General features: G+C 36.0%; 1 protein-coding gene across 13 annotated transcripts in view; it reads left to right on the top strand.

Annotated features, from left to right (window-relative positions):
* PTPN13 (protein tyrosine phosphatase non-receptor type 13) overlaps nucleotides 1–19819 on the top strand; it is a 227929-nt gene that overhangs the window by 185705 nt on the left and 22405 nt on the right. For 12 of the 13 annotated variants that reach the window (XM_043572251.1, XM_043572248.1, XM_043572246.1 and 9 more), the window contains 14 exons: nucleotides 189–274; nucleotides 1009–1168; nucleotides 2749–2963; nucleotides 3080–3178; nucleotides 5182–5540; nucleotides 6701–6884; nucleotides 8727–8885; nucleotides 9396–9567; nucleotides 9664–9874; nucleotides 13103–13173; nucleotides 16079–16140; nucleotides 18326–18419; nucleotides 19092–19229; nucleotides 19331–19419. In XM_043572251.1, coding sequence (XP_043428186.1) covers nucleotides 189–274; nucleotides 1009–1168; nucleotides 2749–2963; nucleotides 3080–3178; nucleotides 5182–5540; nucleotides 6701–6884; nucleotides 8727–8885; nucleotides 9396–9567; nucleotides 9664–9874; nucleotides 13103–13173; nucleotides 16079–16140; nucleotides 18326–18419; nucleotides 19092–19229; nucleotides 19331–19419 — 2099 coding nt within the window. The remainder of the gene's footprint in view (nucleotides 1–188; nucleotides 275–1008; nucleotides 1169–2748; nucleotides 2964–3079; nucleotides 3179–5181; nucleotides 5541–6700; nucleotides 6885–8726; nucleotides 8886–9395; nucleotides 9568–9663; nucleotides 9875–13102; nucleotides 13174–16078; nucleotides 16141–18325; nucleotides 18420–19091; nucleotides 19230–19330; nucleotides 19420–19819) is intronic. The other variant, XM_043572244.1, reaches the window with a different exon arrangement.

Genomic DNA, 19819 nt, shown 5'->3' with positions numbered 1-19819 from the left:
GTATTTAAGATTAGTCATAAAATTAGGAAAGAAAGTAAACACATATTAAAGAAACTCTGCGACAGAATTTTGTCCAGAATTTGTCTGAGTCCTTAAATTAATACAAAACAAGACCACAAGATATTAGAAAGCATATAGAATCTTTATTTTATCATCTACTTTTCTCAAAATTGCTGCCTAATTTATAGGTGATCGTGTTCTTGCTGTTAACGGAGTTAGTCTGGAAGGAGCTACCCATAAGCAAGCTGTGGAAACACTGAGAAATACAGGACAGGTAATAAATAGCTCATTATACCAACCACTTAAGATAGCTTACAAGAACATAAATAATTTGTGAATAATATCTGTCTCACTAAGATCTCCAAATTTATTAGTCAAGAAACCAAGCCTGATTCATGTAAACGTTCTAGTATTTTTTTTCCCTTCAAATTGGGAAGCAGGTATTATTGCAAGAGGTTTTTTCACTGAGGGAACTTGACTTTCTATATCACATTTAGCCATAATATTACCAGATCTGACGGGAGGAAGGGTGGAGTTTGCATTTTTTTTAACTTTTTGTCAACAAGGACAAACATCTAGTGATTTTCACTTCTAGTCATTTTTCAGCCCAAAGCTGAATTATTTTCTAAAGTTTACCAAATTATTTATAATGGTCTATGTATTATAGTATAATGGTGTTTTTATTCTAGTGCCCAAATTTCTTATAACATGTTTATGTTATTTCTATAAGAGATTTTTCTTTTTAATTATTTTTTATACAGAAAATAAGAAAAACTTGATTGTGAAATTTTCAATCCCTTGCTTTGTTTTTTGTTTTTGTTTTTTCCCCTCCCTCTATGTTTTTGGTGGGGTTTTTTTTTTGTTTGTTTGTTTGTTTTCTCTCCATCTATATTTTGGTGGACAAGTTACTTTAAATGATTTTATAAGATGAACCATATAAAGTCCTCAAAATTTACCTACTTTCTTATAATTCTTCTTAGTTAATGAAATGCTATTCCATTTGTCCAGGTGGTTCATCTGTTATTAGAAAAAGGACAATCTCCAGCGTCCAAAGAACATGTCCCCATCACCCCACAGTGCACCTTTCCAGATCCAGATGCCCAAGGTCAAGCCCCAGAAAAGATGAAGAAAATGACTCATGTCAAAGACTACAGCTTTGTCACCGAAGGTCAGGCCTTGGGAGACTGTCATCTCACCTTTAACTTATTCTTGACTTACTCAAAATTTGATTTTTGTATGTTGGATCATATAATTCATGCCTGAGTCCCTCTAATTACTCTTGTCAAGTATAAATAATCAGATGGACCACTGTACCATTTTTTTTAAGGACATATATATATGCACCTCTTAAAGTCTGAAAGACCTCAGGTAATGAAGTCATCCATGAAACAACTTTTGGTCACTTAATAGTCCTTTGAATAGTTATAAAATTCAAATGAAATTTTCAAGGAAAAAAATAACTATAAATAATTGCTGAGAATGGCTTCAAACTCATATGAAACCTTGACTTGTAACATTTTCTATATTTTTGTTTAATTCTGTGGACTTGTCAAGCTAACCCTAGGTAGAAATTCACCTCATAGTTCCCAGATCATGATCTTTCTTACAAACTTTGCAAGCTCTTGGACATACTGCTACTTGCTAGTAAAATAAGAAATTAAGAATAGGGGCACCTGTGTGGCTCAGTCCGTTAAGCATCTGACTCTTGATCTTAGCTCAAGTCATGATCTCACAGTTCAGGAGTTCGAGCCCTGCAGAGTCTGTCTGGGATTCTCTCTCTCTACCTCTCTCTCTGCTCCTCACCCGCTCTTGTTCTCAAAGTACATAAATAAAAGTTTTTAAAAAATAAGAAAATTAAGAATGAGGTAGTACTGAGCTTTTCATAAAGGTAAGTGTTCATAATACAGAAATACCCTTTATTCTGAGATTTCCATCTATCTCATTTTAAGGGGCATAAATGTCCTTTACTTTATGAATGCTGATGGTGGTATATAGCCATTGTTTTGCCTTTTATTTTAAATCTTTATTTGATTACCAAATGTTTAGTGCCTCAGAAATACTCTCAAAAATAAGGAGAAAAAATAGCCCAGCCTATATTATTTTATCTGATTATGAAAATGAAATTAGCATACCTACTTTACCTCTTTATACTGCCTTGTATTGTTTATTTCTTCCATCACTCCTTCCTTAAATATGTTACTTCATTCTTTTCTGGTTATTATTCTTTCAACTTCTTTTGTTGATTGAAATTTGTTTATAATGCCATATCAATTTACTGGATTAAATTATACCTCACTGAAACACTGGAATGTCAGCTTACTTTCCCCTACCCTTCTCTAACATTTGCTTCACTCTTCTTACCATCTTTCTCCCATTGTGTCCCCAAACTTCCCTCATTCTTACCCTTCCCCAGATTTTTCTCTTTTTTTTTTAATGTTATTCTATAATCTTTGAAAACACATGGGATTAAAGCATAATTTTATTTTCAGAACCCAGATATCAAAACCCTCTCTTCTGTTCAAGTAGCTTAGTTCATGCAGCTTAGTTTATTAAGTTTTTTTAATGATAGAGAGTGTGAAATAGGATTCGAATATAGAATAAAAGTGCAGTAAGTGCCTGTAAAGCTGTAAATATTCTGAGAAGATGGGCTTTTTAAAATGTGTCTGAAAGCACATACGTTTGTATGTGCATATGTGTACACAGCACGATAAGAATATTTAAATTTTTTTAATGTCTTTTCTTCTCCAGAGAATACATTTGAGGTTAAATTGTTTAAAAATAGCTCAGGCCTAGGATTCAGTTTTTCTCGAGAAGACAGTCTTATTCCTGAACAAATGAATGCCAGCATAGTAAGAGTTAAAAAGCTCTTTCCTGGACAGCCAGCAGCAGAAAGTGGAAAAATTGAAGTGGGAGATGTTATCCTAAAAGTGAATGGAGCCTCTTTGAAAGGACTATCTCAGCAGGTGAGCCCCCAGGTGGTGAATGTAATACTTTTAATAATGAGATGGATTAGCCTTTCATTATGATTTCATAGTGCTATCTTAACTGTATCTTCATTTGTCATTCATGGTACCCCTAGGAAGTCATCTCTGCTCTCCGGGGAACATCCCCAGAAGTATCCTTGCTTCTATGTAGACCTTCACCTGGTGTGCTACCAGAAATTGACCCTGCTCTTTTGGTGAGAACTATGAAAAATTAATTTATATTTTTATAGAATAGCAATTGACTGATTAATTCAGCTGTCATGGTTTTGTCACTGATTGATCTCCTGGGTTTCATCTACTTTATTCTTTAACTAGGAGTATCTTGGGTGTGTCACGTGACCTCCGAGTGCATTCTGCATATGTAATATAAAGTAATTCAATTCACTTTCTCTTCTCTCCTTTCCACTTATAAAGTTCTAGGATTTTAGGAGTTTGTTTTCTAAGCATAAATAGGAAAAGATTTCAAATCATGGTTACAGGGGTGCCTGGGTAGATCAGTTGGTTAAGCATCTGACTCTTGATTTTGGCTCAGGTCATGATCTCATGCGTTCATGGGTCCGAGCCCCGCATTGGGCTCTGCAGAGCCTGCTTGTGCTCTCTCCGTCTGTCTCCCCTCCCCTGCTCACACACTCTGCCTCTCTCTCTCTCTCAAAATAAATAAATAAACCTAAATTTAAAAAGTAAATAAATTAAAAATAAAATACAATAATGGTTACAAAGCCCTTTTGTCCATTTCTTCATTGAACCAAACTGGGAAGCATAATTCTCATTCTGAGCTAGTTTAAATAATAAAAACGATTTGAGGGGAGCCTGGGTGACTCAGTCCGTTGGGCGTCCAACTTCGGCTCAGGTCATGATCTTGCGGTTTGTGGGTTTGAGCCCTGCATTAGGCTCTGCACTGACAGTGTGAAGCCTGCTTGGGATTCTCTCTCTCTCCCTGTCTGTGTCTGCCCCTCCCCCCACTTGTGTTCGCTCGCTCTCTCTCAAAATAAATAAATAAACTTTAAACAAATAAATACATAAATAAAATTTATTTGAGAGTTTTTGCCCTTATTTTTAATACTAGAAATCACAGAGCAAGCAATATGTTTGTCCATTTCCCTTTCTTATGTCAAGGAGTAGCTAAAGGATCCAAAATCTATTTTGATGGTTATTTATAAATTACATGCTGATAGGTAGGAATCCATACATAGATGGATAATAATATTAATATAATTGAAGAAGGACAACTTTTGTCCTGTCTACTTTATAGTGTGTTCCATTACCAATAAACATGACCTCTGGGTATGAAAGGCAGCAGTGTCTGGCCCCAGAAACTTTGGTCTTTATGTCCGGGAGAGGGGTAGTTGTAGGATATTAATAGGAAAATATGATTTCTGTAAGGTGTATTATAAACAGCATTTTATGAGACTACATTGATTTTTGGCACCAGATAGGAAGAACTGAGTAGAACTCTCCTCTTAATGAGTATATAAATTGATACAATCTTTGTAGAAAGCAATCTGGAAATAGTTAGCAAGGCCTTTCAAAACATCCTATGTACTGACTATTATATAGAAAATTATAAGGAAATAATGAAAAACTCAGGTGAAAATGTACATACAAAAAAGCTCTAGATTTCTATTGTAGCAGAAAGTTAGAAACAACTCTATAAAATAAAAGAATTCTGAAATAAATAAAAGGTATAGCCCTCTGTGGGATCATTACATAGTTTTATGCAGTTTTTTTCAAAGCATATTTAAGGACCTCAGAAAAAACTTACGATCGAAACCTAAATTTCAAAGTAGGCTACAGGGGTGCCTGGCTGGCTCAGTTAGTGGAGCATGTGAGTCTTGATCTCAGGGTTGTGAATCTGAGATCCACATTGGGTATAGTGATTACTTAAAAATAAAATCTTCCATGCTGTTCCACCATCTTGGCTCCCCCCTACTTAAAAATAAAATCTTAAAAAAAAAAAAAAGTAAGATATAATATATAATTCTGATGTAAAGTATAAGTCATATGATATTAGTTGTTATTTTCACATATATTTATATATGATTTTTCTGTGTAATGAGCATAGGTTACCTTTATTATCAGAAAATAATTGAATATTTTAATAGAAAGTGCTGCTGTTCAGCATGTTCCTTTTCAATGAAGTGTTCTAGCGTTAATATAAGTTGTCACATCCCGATCTCTTTAAATGTGTCCATTACAGACCCCATTGCACTCTCCAGCACAAGTTCTCCCAAACAACAGTAAAGACTCTTCTCAAGCAGCATGTGTGGAGCAAGGCACCAGCTCAGATGAAAACGAAATGTATGACAAAAACAAGAAACAATGTACATCCAGGAGAGACAGTTACAGTGACAGCAGTGGGAGTGGAGAAGACGACTTAGTAAAAGCTCCAGCAAAGATACCAAATATGAGTTGGAGTTCAGCTTTGCATCAGACTCTGAGCAACATGGTATCACAGGCACAAAGCCAACATGAAGCATCTAACAATCAAGAAGACACCATCTGTACCATGTTTTACTATCCTCAGAAAATGCCTAATAAACCAGAACTTGATGACAGGTATTGTCACTATTATGTGTAGCACTCAAAGCAACTGCTTCTTGTTTGTGACAGGAGCAGCAACATACGTTTCTCTAAGAATGAAATATGTCTGTGTGAACTTCACAATGATCAGGCAGATGATGACTGTATTGGATATCCAGTTACTGTGACTGACAGTTTTATTTAGCAAAACTGTAAGCTCTCTAGCCGTTCAAACTGAGACTTGCTGCTCTCTTGAGTATATTTACTAGTAATTGGGAAAGTTGTTTGTTTTCACCGTAATTCATAATACTTACAAGAAAGAGAAGAGACCTATTTTGATACTGATGGGGTAGGAGAATAGGGAGTACTAATATAAAGAGAAGTGATTGGTGGGGAGAAGACAGTTTGCAAAAGGTAAGCATAGAGGCAAAAAAAGGAAAAGACTACATCTGTACCTCTAACAATTATTCATACGTTTTACTGTTTGGTTACACCTTTGTGTATATCTAGGTGCAACCATACTTGTTCAAGTTCTTTTGGTGTTTTGGGGGTTTTCCCCCCCATTTTATCATCCAAAATAACCACAGGAATAAGACTTATATTCTTTTTCTATTTCTTCTCTTTCTTATTATGTTGAAACACACATTAGGCTTCTGAGAATATTGGCTTCAGCCTTTAGTTAATGACTAGGAATCAAAAGTCTATTTATTTAACCTGTCTTACTAATTTATGCAGCTTGAAGAGCTTCAAAATAGAATCTGGACAGGGGCACCTGGGTGATTCAGTCGGTTAAGTGTCCGACTTTGGTTCAGGTCATGATCTCACAGTTCTTGAGTTCGAGCCCCATGTTGGACTCTGTGTGCTTTGGATTCTGTGTCTCCCTCTCTCCCTGCTCTTCCCCTGTTTGTGTGCTCGCTCTCTCTCTCTCTCTCTCTCTCTCTCTCTCTCTCTCTCTGTCTCAAAGATAAATAAACATTAAAAAAAAAAAAAGAATGTGGACAGAGAATAAAAATGGGTATTGTTAGCATCTAGCAAACATGAAATAAATTCATAGTCCAGAGTTAGGCAAAAATTAGCTAGGAATGCAATCATAAGCAGATATGAATATGTGTTAAGCACTTTCTGTTTGTGGCACAAACTTACTGTATTGACACTGAAATGTATTTGAAAATAGTCTTGCTTCTTTCTCTCTGTAGCAATCCTCCTTCCCCTCTACCACTGGACATGACTCTTGGGCAGAGCTATCAACCCCAATCAGAATCTGCTTCCACTAATTCAATGGATAAATATCATATGCATCACATTTCTGAACCAACTAGACAAGAAAGCTTGACATCTTTGAAAAATGACTTAGAAAACCACCTTGAAGACTTTGAGCTGGTGAGTTGTTTCCTCTGTATAAAGAAAATTCTGGGGCACCTGGATGGCTCAGTTGGTTAAGAGTTGATTTCATGAACTCATGTCATGAACTCATGTCATGTCATGAACTCATGATCTCATGTCATGATCTCATTGTTTATGAGTTTAAGCCCCACGAAAGTCTCTGCCCTGACGGTATGGAGCCTGCGTGGGATTCTGTCTGCTCTTCCTCCACTCACACCTTCACACACGCAATCTCTCTCTCTCTCTCAAAATAAATAAACGTAAAACAAATTCCATGTTTTGTCAGTTAAGATGTAGTTACACAAAGCTTCCCTTTAGGGAAAAGGCTGTCTTTTTTAGTAGGTTCATATCCAGGTCCAGTAAGTAGATAACATATCTGCTGTGTTTCTCTGCCGAGAATCAGGGGAAAAGACAAAAAGACCTGGATATAAATCCTGACGCTACCACTGACTTGCTATAATTTGGCAGATGCCTGTGGAATTACTTCATTCATCTGAGCCTTAGTAGTTCTGGCTATAAAATGGGGCTAGTAACCTCCTAGGACTGTGATGAGGATTAAAAGAAATATAGGTAGAGTACCTAATACAGTATCTACTATTTCCCAAATCCTGATGAGTTGCCTATTTAATTTTTAATCAAATTTGATTGTAAGTTTTTCTACTCCACACTTTTTTGTATATGCCCAAATGGAATCCTTTACATTGTACAAATAACCCTATAACTTCTGAATCTTTAAATTCAGTTTGGAAGCCAAATCTCCAAGAATAATATCCTTTACATTGATTGAAAGTCAGCCTTTTTCAATATTGTTTTTATTATCCAAGTAATAAATATTTATCATTGGAAAATTTAAAAAAAAACAGAGTTAAAAAATACTGAAACCACTGATAATCTCACCACCTAAAAATCATAAACATTTTGGAGTTAATCTCTTCAGATACTTGGTTTGCCTAGAAGAGTGTGTGTGTGTGTGTGTGTGTGTGTGTGTGTGACATATACATCTTCAGTTTCATTCTCAGCAATAGAAAATAATCTTTTCAAAAAGAGAAAAAAATCTTTGCAAGATTTCCTTTAGAAGTGTGTCATTACCCCTTTAAACTATAAGCAACCTTCATATCTCATTCAAAATCTTTTTTTTTTTTTAATTTGAGAGAGAGAGAGAGAGAGCGAGCATAGGCAGGAGAGAGGGGCAGAAGGACAGAGAGAGAGAGAGAGAGAGAGAGAGAGAGAGAGAATCTCAAGCAGGTTCCAGAGTCAGCATGGAGCCCAACACAAGGCTTGATCCTACAACCCTGGGATCACGACCTGAGCCGAAATTAAGAATCGGATGCTCAACTGACTGAGCTACCCAGGCACCCCTCAGTCAAAATCTTTAAAAAAAAATTTTTTGTACAACTAAATGAAGTTGTAATGTCTAATCACCTAAAGGCTTCATGTTTTTACAAGAAAACCTTTTCTTTTGTGGCTCTTGACATCTATCTTAATTGCTCAGAAATAGATGAAGAATTTTCCTACACCTTGCCCTCAAAATATATATCAAAGGATCATCAAAGTATAACCATTCATGTGTCCTTGTTTACCTTGAAAATACAAAAATTGAAGCATGAGTAAGTTTTGTCTCAGCCATCTTTAGACAAACACATAGTGTTGTTTCTAAACCCAGCTCTTAGATGGGGATACATTCTATCTAGAATTGGATAGACCTAGCTTCACTTGGCTAAGATCAGTAATGTTTTAAGGTTTGATTTCCTCCTCTGCTATTCAGTAGAAATAATAGTCATCTCTGTTTGTCAATGGGGAAAAATAGACAACCTAACGAGTCGCTGTTTTCTTCCCTAGGAAGTAGAACTCCTCATTACCTTAATTAAATCAGAAAAAGGAAGCCTGGGCTTTACAGTAACCAAAGGCAATCAGAGTATTGGTTGTTTTGTTCATGATGTCATTCAAGATCCAGCCAAAAGCGATGGAAGGCTAAGACCTGGGGACCGGCTCATAAAGGTGAGACATTAAAGAATGGATTTATGCAAATGTGACCAGAGACCAAGTCAGGGCTGGAGAAGGAAGAACAAGAAGGTTGAGTTAATATAACACTCCATTTCTTTGTTTGTTTGTTTTCCTTCTCCGCCTCTTAAAAATAAAGGCCTTTGTATAGTTAACAGTTTAGGGAATGCTGAAAGTGCCCTTTTTAATTTGAACGTTCCTCTACTCTTACTTAAAGCATTAGATAAGCTGTCTTGAGTCTTAGGGACAGAAAGTTTCTTAAATTACCATAAGGATAAATTTCCTATTTTAGCAAAATAATGATGCATTTGTTAGATATTTTACATTATTATTTCACATGTAATTACTTGCTCATTATACTTATGATTTCCACAGTAAAGGGAATTAGCAATAAATTAGAGACCATTCTCTTACTGGCTAAGGTAGAGCTAGGGAGATTGCTGTATTTTCATGGCAACCTCTCTTTCCAAAACTGTAATCTATTTTGCCTCTTTCTCATTTTTGTAGGTTAATGACACAGATGTGACAAACATGACTCACACAGATGCAGTGAATCTGCTCCGAGCTGCACCCAAGACAGTCAGATTAGTCCTAGGACGAGTTCTAGAATTACCCAGGATGCCAGTGCTGCCTCATTTGCTACCTGACATTATATTAACATGCAACAAAGAGGAGTTGGGTAATGCACATTCAGGCTGTGTGCAGTGTGATTTTGTTGGCTAGGTTAAAAGTACTCTTAAGACTAAGGAAGACCAATATTTTCTATTCCCTGAAGGTTTTTCCTTATCTGGAGGTCATGACAGCCTTCATCAAGTGATATATATTAGTGATATCAATCCGAGGTCAGTTGCAGCCGTTGAGGGTAATCTCCAGCTATTGGACATCATCCACTATATGAACGGTGTCAGCACACAAGGAATGACCTTGGAAGAAGCTAAGAGAACATTAGACATGTCTCTTCCTTCAGTGGTGCTGAAAGCAACAAGGTACTCTGCAATACTTGTGGGTTTTGTGTTTGCTCATGTGTCAGGCTGTTGATCACACTTACGTTATCTTAAAAAGATATTCCTGAATTAGTAACTCACAGACTAAACTGGCAGTTTATAAAGCTAGAACAGACTTCTTAATAGGAGATTCCAAGAGCACTTTAAGTGGATTAGTGTTTGGATACATATTTGCAGTTGATAATAGGGTGGTTACCACATTTGTCAGGATGTTTTCAATTGCAAGTAAAAGAAAATACAACTCAACAGTGGTTTAAACAATAAAGGGAACTTACTAGTTTATAGGATTTAAAAGTGCAGAGATGAGGTGGTCATCAGGTGAAATTTGATGCAGGCTATGGCTCCATTTTTTGCTGTTTTCAATTACTCTCTTTTCTGTGTATGTGTTTCCTTCATGATTAAGTGGCTTTGTCACTTAACACATGGCACCGTCCAGAGCAATCTTCTAACAATTCTCACCAATAACCATGGTAAAGCAAGGACTGTCTGTTGATTGCCTTAGACCTAAATTAAGGCTATCCCTTGAATTGAGACAAAGAAATAAGAATATATCAATTGGCCTAAGCCAGTCCTGGCCCATTCCCAGAGCTGGAACAGAGTCAGTTCTGCCCAAACGTCATGTCTACAGCCAATGAGGCATAGAATTGTCACTTTCACCATACCTCGTGACAATTTCACATTATAAGAAATGCTAATGGAAACTTTTCCTTCACTTAATAATAGAAATAAATTGAAAAAAAAGTATGCATTAATTTCAAATTACTACAAATATAGTGGCATAAATGATAAGTTTATTAATAGTTCTGGAGGTCAGAAATCCAAAATGAAAAAAAAAAAAATCCAAAATCCAAAATGGATTTCAGTTGGCTAAAATCAAGACGTTATCAGGGTTGCATTCCTTCTTTAAGAAGTTACAGGAGAAAATCCATTTCCTTGCCTTTTCCACCTTCCAGAGCTTCCCTTCCATCCTCAAAGCCAGCAGGCATAACACTCTACTTATGTTGTCACATCTCTTTCTCTGACTCTCTTTCCTCCCTTCCTCATTCATTTATAAGGACTTCTGTGATTACATTGGGCCCACCCAAGATAATCTCCTCATCTTTAGATCCTTAACTTACATCTTTAAAATCCCTTTTACCCAGTAAGGTAACATATTCACAGGTTTGGCGGATTAGGATGTAGCCACCTTTGTGGGGCCATTATTTTGCCTACCGTAATGTACATACAGCCAGACTTTCTAAATTACACATTTATGTTACATTTATGTCTGTGATACATGGTGAGTTTTACATAGTATGTCTTTAAAAGTATAGAAAGTATAATTAAATCATTTGATCATAAACATTTGTTCCTTCTAAACCTTTAAATTTGATTGTGTACTTTTTTTCTTTGAATATAATCCCTAGTCTGTTTCCCTCATATATTTATTTTTTTTTTTTAAGTTTACTTATTTATTTTGAGAGAGAGAGAATCCCAAGCAGGCTCCAGACTAACATTGTTAGTGTGGAGCCCGACATGGGGCTCAATCCCATGAACTCCAAGATGATGATCTGAACCAAAATCAAAAGCCAGACGTTTAACCTACTGAGCCATCCAAGCACCCCTACCTCATATATTTCTAAAAATTAGATTGGAATACATTTATTTTCATAGGTGTAGCTGAATGTTAATGAGTGGAAGAGGAAAGTGTTCAATCTGGAAAATATTTTTGTGAAAATTAACATCTCTGTGAACCATAGATCCAGCTAATTTTTTTGCCTCAAAACTAGTAGAGTACCCTTCATGCTAGCTCTAAAATCACTTTCTTTTGCCCTTCTGCTTTTCTCTTCACTTTAGTCACAACAGATATAGTGGTGCTAGTCACAATTACTTTCCCCTTCATTCTTCTTCCAGCTCTCTCCACTACTATATATATCTACCCTCTTTGAAGCCCACAGCCAGCAATAACAGAGAGGTATATATTTGTGGTAATTGTCTGTATGTCAAGAACTGTACAGGGTCTGTGGTCTTACCCAACTTGCAAGCTAATAAGCCAGCCTGTTATTGTTTCTTGGATGCTGGTAGAAGGTATGAAACTCCTGGGTCAGAGACAAAATACTTTTTTGGTAACCACAAGCAACAATGGCATGGTATTGGGACAAGTTCCACACATCTTCTAAGTCTCCTGAAGATGACACATGTGGCCTAGTGGATTCCTGCACATGCAGTGGGTTGTAGTACCAGAGAGAAATACCATGAGAAGAAGAGGAACCCTCCCCTTCATGGCAGCCTGTAAGAAAACCTGCTTTTTATTTGGAGAAAGAGTTTCCCTCATCCCTCAAGCTTGCTCATCACAAACATAGCCTTGAGAACTGGCCCATATAAAAAGCAGTCAGGGCCTTTCATTTCTGGGGTACCCAGGAAGAATATGTAGGATGTGTAGGGCCCATGGTAAATTGCTTCTCCCAGCACTATATACTTTAGGCAACCTCCCTTTTCTCTCAAGTACTAGCAGTGTTAAGATTGCATACCAGTCCTCTGTTTCCAAGGTGATGTCTTTTTAACAGTTTTTCACATTGGGTGGTACTATCCTTCTTATAATCCTTTAAATATATATATATATATACACATACACACATATATATATATGTGTGTGTGTGTATGTGTGTATATATGTATATATATATAATGTATATGTATATTGTATATATGTATATATTGTATATGTGTATATATTGTATATATGTATATATGTATATATAATGTATATGTATATATAATACATTGTATATATATTGTCTAGATTTTCACTTTAAATAACTTTTTTAAAAGCATGTATCAAGGGTTTCAGATATACAAAACTTAGTCATCTATAATTCCTAAGTTATCTTTGAACCATCATCTGAATGACAGTGAACTAAGTTATTAGATCATGAATATTACAAGTGTTTTAAATGAGGGGAAATACAGTAATGTGTTAATCCTAAACCCAGAGAAAAATTATGTAAAGAAATGATTCTTAATCTTTTTTGGGTCAAGAATATCTCCCTCTAGAAAAGAGGTAGATGAAAACTGATAAATATTTTGTCTACAGCTTCCGGGTGCCTAGACCCCCTGAAGCCTATCTAGAATAAAATTCTTGTGGCTCAATAGTTACCAGGTGGTTTGAAGGGTATTTAAACAAACACCTTAAATAATTTGGAATTGCCTTTTCTTTTTTCTATAACACAGAGATGGCCATCCAGTGATCCCCAGTTCCAAGAGGCACACTCTTGCAAACCCACAGTCAACCAAAGCCAATGGTAAGGATACATTCATTTTGTGACACAAGTAGTTATGCAGAGATAACTATTTTTTTTTTCCCAAAAGCAAAATTGGAGACTATCACTACAGTGTTTTTGTCACCCTTCCAGAGTGCTTTTCAGGATCTCTCTAAGTGCAAAAAATCACATTTAAATAAAAGCATCTCTAAAATTCAGTGCGTAATAGGAAATAGTTGAGCAGCATGGACCATGGGATTTACAGCCAGATAGACCTGAGTTTATAAGTTCTGTGTGCCCTTAGGAAGTTACTTGATCTGTATCCAAGCTTCTATTTCCTAATAGTAAAATAAAAATGTTAGTACTATCTATCTTATAAGGTTATAATGAAGCATAAATACAATAATAATATGTGAAATGCTTATCATAATGATTGTCACATAGTAATTTATTCAGTTATTGAATCTCTTCTCTGTGCCAGGCATTGGTCTGGGCATTGGGAGCATGGTAATGAATACACAAAGTATCTGTCTTACATTCTAGCATAATAAAAGAAATTGTAGTATTAGTGGTCACGACCCCTGCTAACATAAATTTAATGCTTATTCTTCAGAATAAGCATTCTTCTAAGTGCATGAGTCCTCAAAACAACCCTGTGAGAATAGTGTTACTATTATCCTCCGTTTATAGAAGGAGAAACTGAGACACAGAGAAGTTTGATAACTTACCCAAACTCACAGAGTTAATAAATGGGAGAGCCAGAATTTAAACCTGGGGTTTCTGATTCCATGCTCTCATTCACATAATCGGGCTCAGTAAACGTAGCTTCTGATGCCCATGATAAGAATGATAGACGTGGGAATGTGGTTGAAATTAATGTATTTGAAATGTGAATTCAGTACTTCATACATAACTAAACTTTTAGGTTATCAGGCAGTAACATCTACCAAAAGAATCTCACTACTACAGTTGTAGTTTATCTTCAAAACACTAAAGTACATTTGTTCCCCTCCTCGCCAGTTTTCTTGAATGCCTTAGGGATCTCAGCTTCTCTCTAATAGTTCCAGTTCACGTTAGAGAGGGACTATCTCACAGAACAGTCAGGAGAGCATTTTTCTAGTGACTTACGGGTAGTTACTTGTTGCCTGTTTGTAGTTTCAGAGCTAAAGAGAGCTAAGTCCTGCCCACCTTGTAGAAACTGCCTAGTGAACTGTCTTTATGGGGTTCTCTCACTTGACTCCCTTAGAACTGATCCTTTATGAGTTCTGAAAATCAGTATCAATAATAGGAACTCTCTTATAGTGATGGGAATATAAAATGGTACAACCATTTTATAAAACAGACAATTTCTTTTAATATTTTTTTCAACGTTTTTTATTTATTTTTGGGACAGAGAGAGACAGAGCATGAACGGGGGAGGGGCAGAGAGAGAGGGAGACACAGAATCGGAAACAGGCTCCAGGCTCTGAGCCATCAGCCCAGAGCCTGACGCGGGGCTTGAACTCACGGACTGCAAGATCGTGACCTGAGCTGAAGTCGGACGCTTAACCGACTGAGCCACCCAGGCGCCCCAGAGACAATTTCTTTTAAAAGTTCAGCATGTGCCTCCCATATGATCCAGCCATTCCACTCCTTTTTGTTTACCCAAGAGAAAAGAAAGCATATATCCATACACAAAAACCTGTACATGAATGTTTTAGCAGCTTCCTTTGTGAAAGCCAAAATCAAAAACCACTCAAATATCCAAAAACTGCTGAATGAAGAAACCAATTGCAAAATATCCAAACAACAGTACTATTCAGTAATAAAAATGGTCTGGTACTCATAGCAACCTAATCAAAATAACCAAAATAACCCCTCCAAATAAGACAGCTGAGTGAAAGAAGTCAGACAGAAAAGAGTTTATACTGTATTATTCCATTTATTCAAAATTAAAGAAGATGGAAATCATAGTGACCGAAAGTAGATTAGTGGTTGCTTAAGGACAAGGTGAAGGGCAATTAGGGGAACAGGAGGGAGACAGTACAAATAATAAGCTATGATGTTCTGAACTATTCCAATATGACTTTTTGAACTAGTAGTTTATTTCTGGTATGCCTTTTCAGTACTTTTCTTGGAAGGTTGATAATGTTTTATACCTCCTGGAAATAATATTAAAAAACATTCTTGACTCTTTGTAATAACATCATCCACATAATTACAGAAATTCATGTCTAAAAATTTCATGTCAACCTTCATCTTTCTAGGTGGAATTATTTTTAGGTCATTTTCAAATAGAAGTCCTTGAGTACACAGATCGGTACATTTTTTTTCTTTTCTGTTCTTTTCTTTTTTAACTTTTCCAAACTCTGCTATATGTTTCAAAGTCTCTTAAAAATATAATTTGATGAATCAAATTATTTTTAAATATGATTTTTAACTGTAATATGTATTACATTTTTAATGTAATATGTATTGAATCTTTGTACTGGTGGCTAAGAGTTAAAAGTAACATTTGGTTTAGACATATATTAAAAGTTCTGTTTAGTTGTATCCGTAACTCACTTTACTGTGTTAAATTGATAGCCGTTATGAAATGATATGAATGGCGCACTATCTTTCCTTAAATAGTGAAGTTAGTGTAGATCAGCACCTGTGATGCCTCTCCCATTCAGTTGAGAGAATTTACATTCAGTGTCTGATACTAGAACCATCCAGACCGAACTGAGCTTTTGTGCAGACTATAGTATCTTCTTTTAAGAAATTAGCTTTTTCCTTGGGATAAACCCTTTTCTAATAATATTTGATTTTGTGTAGCTGGTTTTAAATCATTTTGCAATATGACCTCTTTAAGTGCACTAATGAAAATAAGAACATGCACAGAAATGTGGGTTTTCTTTCACTGTTTTGATGTCCCTATTGTGGTTCCAGCTGGCTCTTCTCTTACTCTCTGTGTTGTTCCTTTCAGGTCACCACACTGTGGAGCCTTGCCACAAGCCTGCCCTCACTCCTAGTAATTCATCCTCCAAGGTAAGGAAAAGGCTACCTTCTTCCTATCATACTGCCTTAGCTAAATAACCAGCTTGTTTGTGTCTTGAACCAAACTGATTTCGCATTTAAATATTTGCCTTTTTTAGAAACATGTACTGATGTAAGGAATATATTTTAGGGAACTAAATAGACCTTGCTGAATAAAGCACACAATGTAAAGGTCCTACATGAGCAACCCTACATCATTTGGCACATATTCAGCTCTTATATAAGCTAATCTCTTAAATAGATAGCTTCAATACTTAGATCTTTTTATGAAAGTGCACAGTTCTTTTGGTTGTGTGTTAGATACCCAGAAGAGAAGAACATACATAATTAAGAGTAGAATTGGTCCTTTGAGTTAATATTGGTCAACAGTGACCCTCAAATGACAATCCTCTACTGCTAGTAAGGAAAAACAGTACTGACAAAAGAAATAGACATACTTGCTTTTAGAAGGACATGGAAAATGCTTTACCTCATAATAAAATGTAAGAACCTAAATCATTTAAGATTAACAAAGAAAAATCTGGAGGTGAATTAGCAAAGCTACTTTAATACATAGCTGAATTCCACTTCAAGCTTTCTCTTTAAGGCTATGTGTATGCCCATTCGTTTGGCTAACATTTCTTTTTATGATTTTCTTTTGGCATGTAATGAACATTCTAAAACGATCCCAGCTGGATATCCACTTTGTGGAATTGTTTAATCCCACACACATCCCATACAGTCTGAGCCCCACTGTTTGAATGCCTTTCCACATAAGCTCCAGAGCTGAGGCATTGCTCTCCTAGTAATCTGAAAATCCTGTCATCTCAGCAAAATCTGGACAAAAGCTGGCTTTAGCATAGAAGGAAAATTTAGTGACCAGAGGGCCAAAATTCCATGCCTTTCATCTCACTGGTCCAGCAAGTCTTTAAAAGATATTGCAATAGAAGAATTATTAGGCAGAAATGATTGGGGCACAGAAATAAAAATGCCTTGGTCTTGGTATGTTTGTGGATTGAGAGAAAGCAAGACCCACTATTCCCTGTTTATTCATAAGGTCTACAGTTACACAGAGCTGGAACACCTGGATTTTCATGTATTTCTAGTGTTAGTCATGTTGTATGGTGCTTATTTTCTTTTTAAATATCAGCATGTTGTTGAAAGGGAGAAGGGGAGAATTTCTTTTTAAGTTAACATAAAACACTCAGAAGCTAGGACCTTGGTTATTCATGGTTGCAAACATTTTTTGTTGGAGTTAAAGTCTTTCAGGAAGTCTCTCAAGCAATACTCTGTCCTTGATGCTAATGTCTGTGCTATGAATTTCTCATGAAGATTGGAGTTTCACAATCCAGTAAAATTGGACATTGTGTAACCACTATTTATGAAGAAATAATTCTATTGCGTCTATCATTTCTACTTTTTATCTTGATAAAAAGAGTAAAATCTTTGGAGCAAACCACCTTTTATTTGTATAAAATTATTTCATTTTATCCTAACCATTTAATTTTGCATTTTTACCCAAATCATTTTTCTTTCAATAGGCCATGTACTATGAAGTGTTCACAATTTACCATTGAGTTAGAAAGTTAAATTCTGTTCAATAAGTAATTTGTAGTTATGAATCCATTGTTATTCTTCTTAAATTGAGATGAGATTTAGACTAGACTTAAAAATCTTTATATCCAACAGTTGACCAGGACGTGAAACTAGAGTTTATGTCCAAGTCACAGCTTCACAAATACTTAAAAGATTTTTTCCCTTTCCCCCAACTTATTAGTTTAGTAATCCTATAAAACTTTTAGAAAAGATTTAAAGGAAGACAAGTCTCATAAAATATGCCTCAAAAAAGAGATTTCTGCACTCAAATAAGCTTAGGAAATACTACATAATAGACTCTTGGCAACTCAAAATTTATATTAGTAAACACTGTGAGAATTCTTAGAATAGAAATACTGATTTGATGTTGTATTATCTGCTGTTTCCAGAGGTTTTTGGTGATGGAAAGTCCCATTCTCTTTGTACATTCCATTGTGCTGATGTTTCCTAGAAACATTCATCTATCATGGAGAGATACCAAATGGATTATGTACAAAGAAAGAGGGAGAGAAGGACACGATGGGGCAATCTACAGTCCCTCCCTAATCCTGGAAGTTAGCAAAATAGTAAACTAATGATTTGCTCTGGTTTCATACTTTAGGTTAATGGGGAAGAAATAATTGAAGTTTTGTGCCCTGAAGGAAAATGCTCTACTTATCAGATGAAGGGATCAGCAGACTTGATTCTCTCCAAAGGTAGTTTTTCCAAATCAGTCATCCAATTACTCTAAATGTCCTAATAGTTCAGGTAATAAAGAAATATTAGGTATTGGGCTTACATGTTTCTATAGTGTAACAAGAAAAGATTGTTGTTCAAAGAAATAAAAGAACAATGTAAAATTAATTATTGTTCATTGCATTACTGTACAAATGTGCCTGTATCCTAATATTAAAAATATTTTTAGATGATTAAAAAGATAGCTGGTTTTGTTTGGTAGTGTTTCTTACATTCCTTGGAAGCAGCAATTCACAGGTAACCTAATTAGAAAATTTTTCTTGGACATGTATGGGCTACCCTATTACATCCTTAATTTTTGTAACCTAACTTCTTGAGTTTCTTTCATGAATTAGTAATTTGGAATCAATTTAGGAAAATAAGCATTAAATTCTTGATGTCTCATGGAAAGATTTATTCACAGACATAGATTTTGGTTTGTTCTTTTTAAGCTACATTTGTGTGATCTTCTGTCACAGCAGCCAGAGGAGTGCTAGAACTAGAAATGGCTGGTTTGCATGAGTCTAACCGCTTTTCCAATCATGGCTGCCTTTCGAAGTAGATGCTTGAAATTTGAAAGACCTGATGTAGCGTCTCTTTCTCAAATCAACATTTTCAAAGTAAAATCTCATGTAAAATTACTGTTTTTCAAGAATCTAATGTACAAGAAGATGATATTTATGATGATCCTCAAGAAGCTGAAGTTATTCAGTCTCTGCTGGATGTCGTGGATGAGGAAGCCCAGAATCTTTTAAACCAAAATAATGCAGCAGGAGATGTCAGTGTTCCAGGTAGATGAACCAGAATGAATAAGTTGGTACACTAAGGAGTGCAAGAAGGAGGCCTCTAGGAAGCATTTTAATTTCTCTTGGCCCACTTATTTCTTCCCCAGGTTCATTGAAAACCAATGGGAAGTTATCTGAAGGGAGAGCAGAAGATACAGACTGTGATGGTTCACCTTTACCTGAAGACTTTACAGAGGTAAGGATAAGAGCTAGATAAACACTATAGGATGTTATGTCTTGTTAGAATTATGTATCTTCTTACATAAAGTTTGCTTTCTCTGCTGAGGCCTTATCTCTGCCTCCACCAACCCCACCATTTCTGATTTTCCAACACCGCTCATCCCCTGCCCCAACTCTGGCATTTGCAGGTTTATGTTTACTTGTCTGGTTCCTGTAGACATTTGACTTTGCAGCCTATCCTAGTGTGCTAGGGCTGCCACAACAAAATACCACAAACTGGAAGACTTAAGAAGCAGAAATTTATTTTCTCACAATTCTAGAGGCTGGAAGTCCCAAGGTGCCAGCAGAGTTGGTTTCTGGTGAGACCTCTGTCCTCCACTTGCAGATGACCACCTTTTCACTGTGTCCTCACATGC

The sequence above is a fragment of the Prionailurus bengalensis genome, chromosome B1 (assembly GCF_016509475.1).
Source record: "Prionailurus bengalensis isolate Pbe53 chromosome B1, Fcat_Pben_1.1_paternal_pri, whole genome shotgun sequence".
NCBI classification, from domain to species: Eukaryota; Metazoa; Chordata; class Mammalia; order Carnivora; family Felidae; genus Prionailurus; species Prionailurus bengalensis.
The sequence above is the reverse complement of the archived record's forward strand: the minus strand, read 5'-3'. Positions and strand labels throughout refer to the sequence as shown.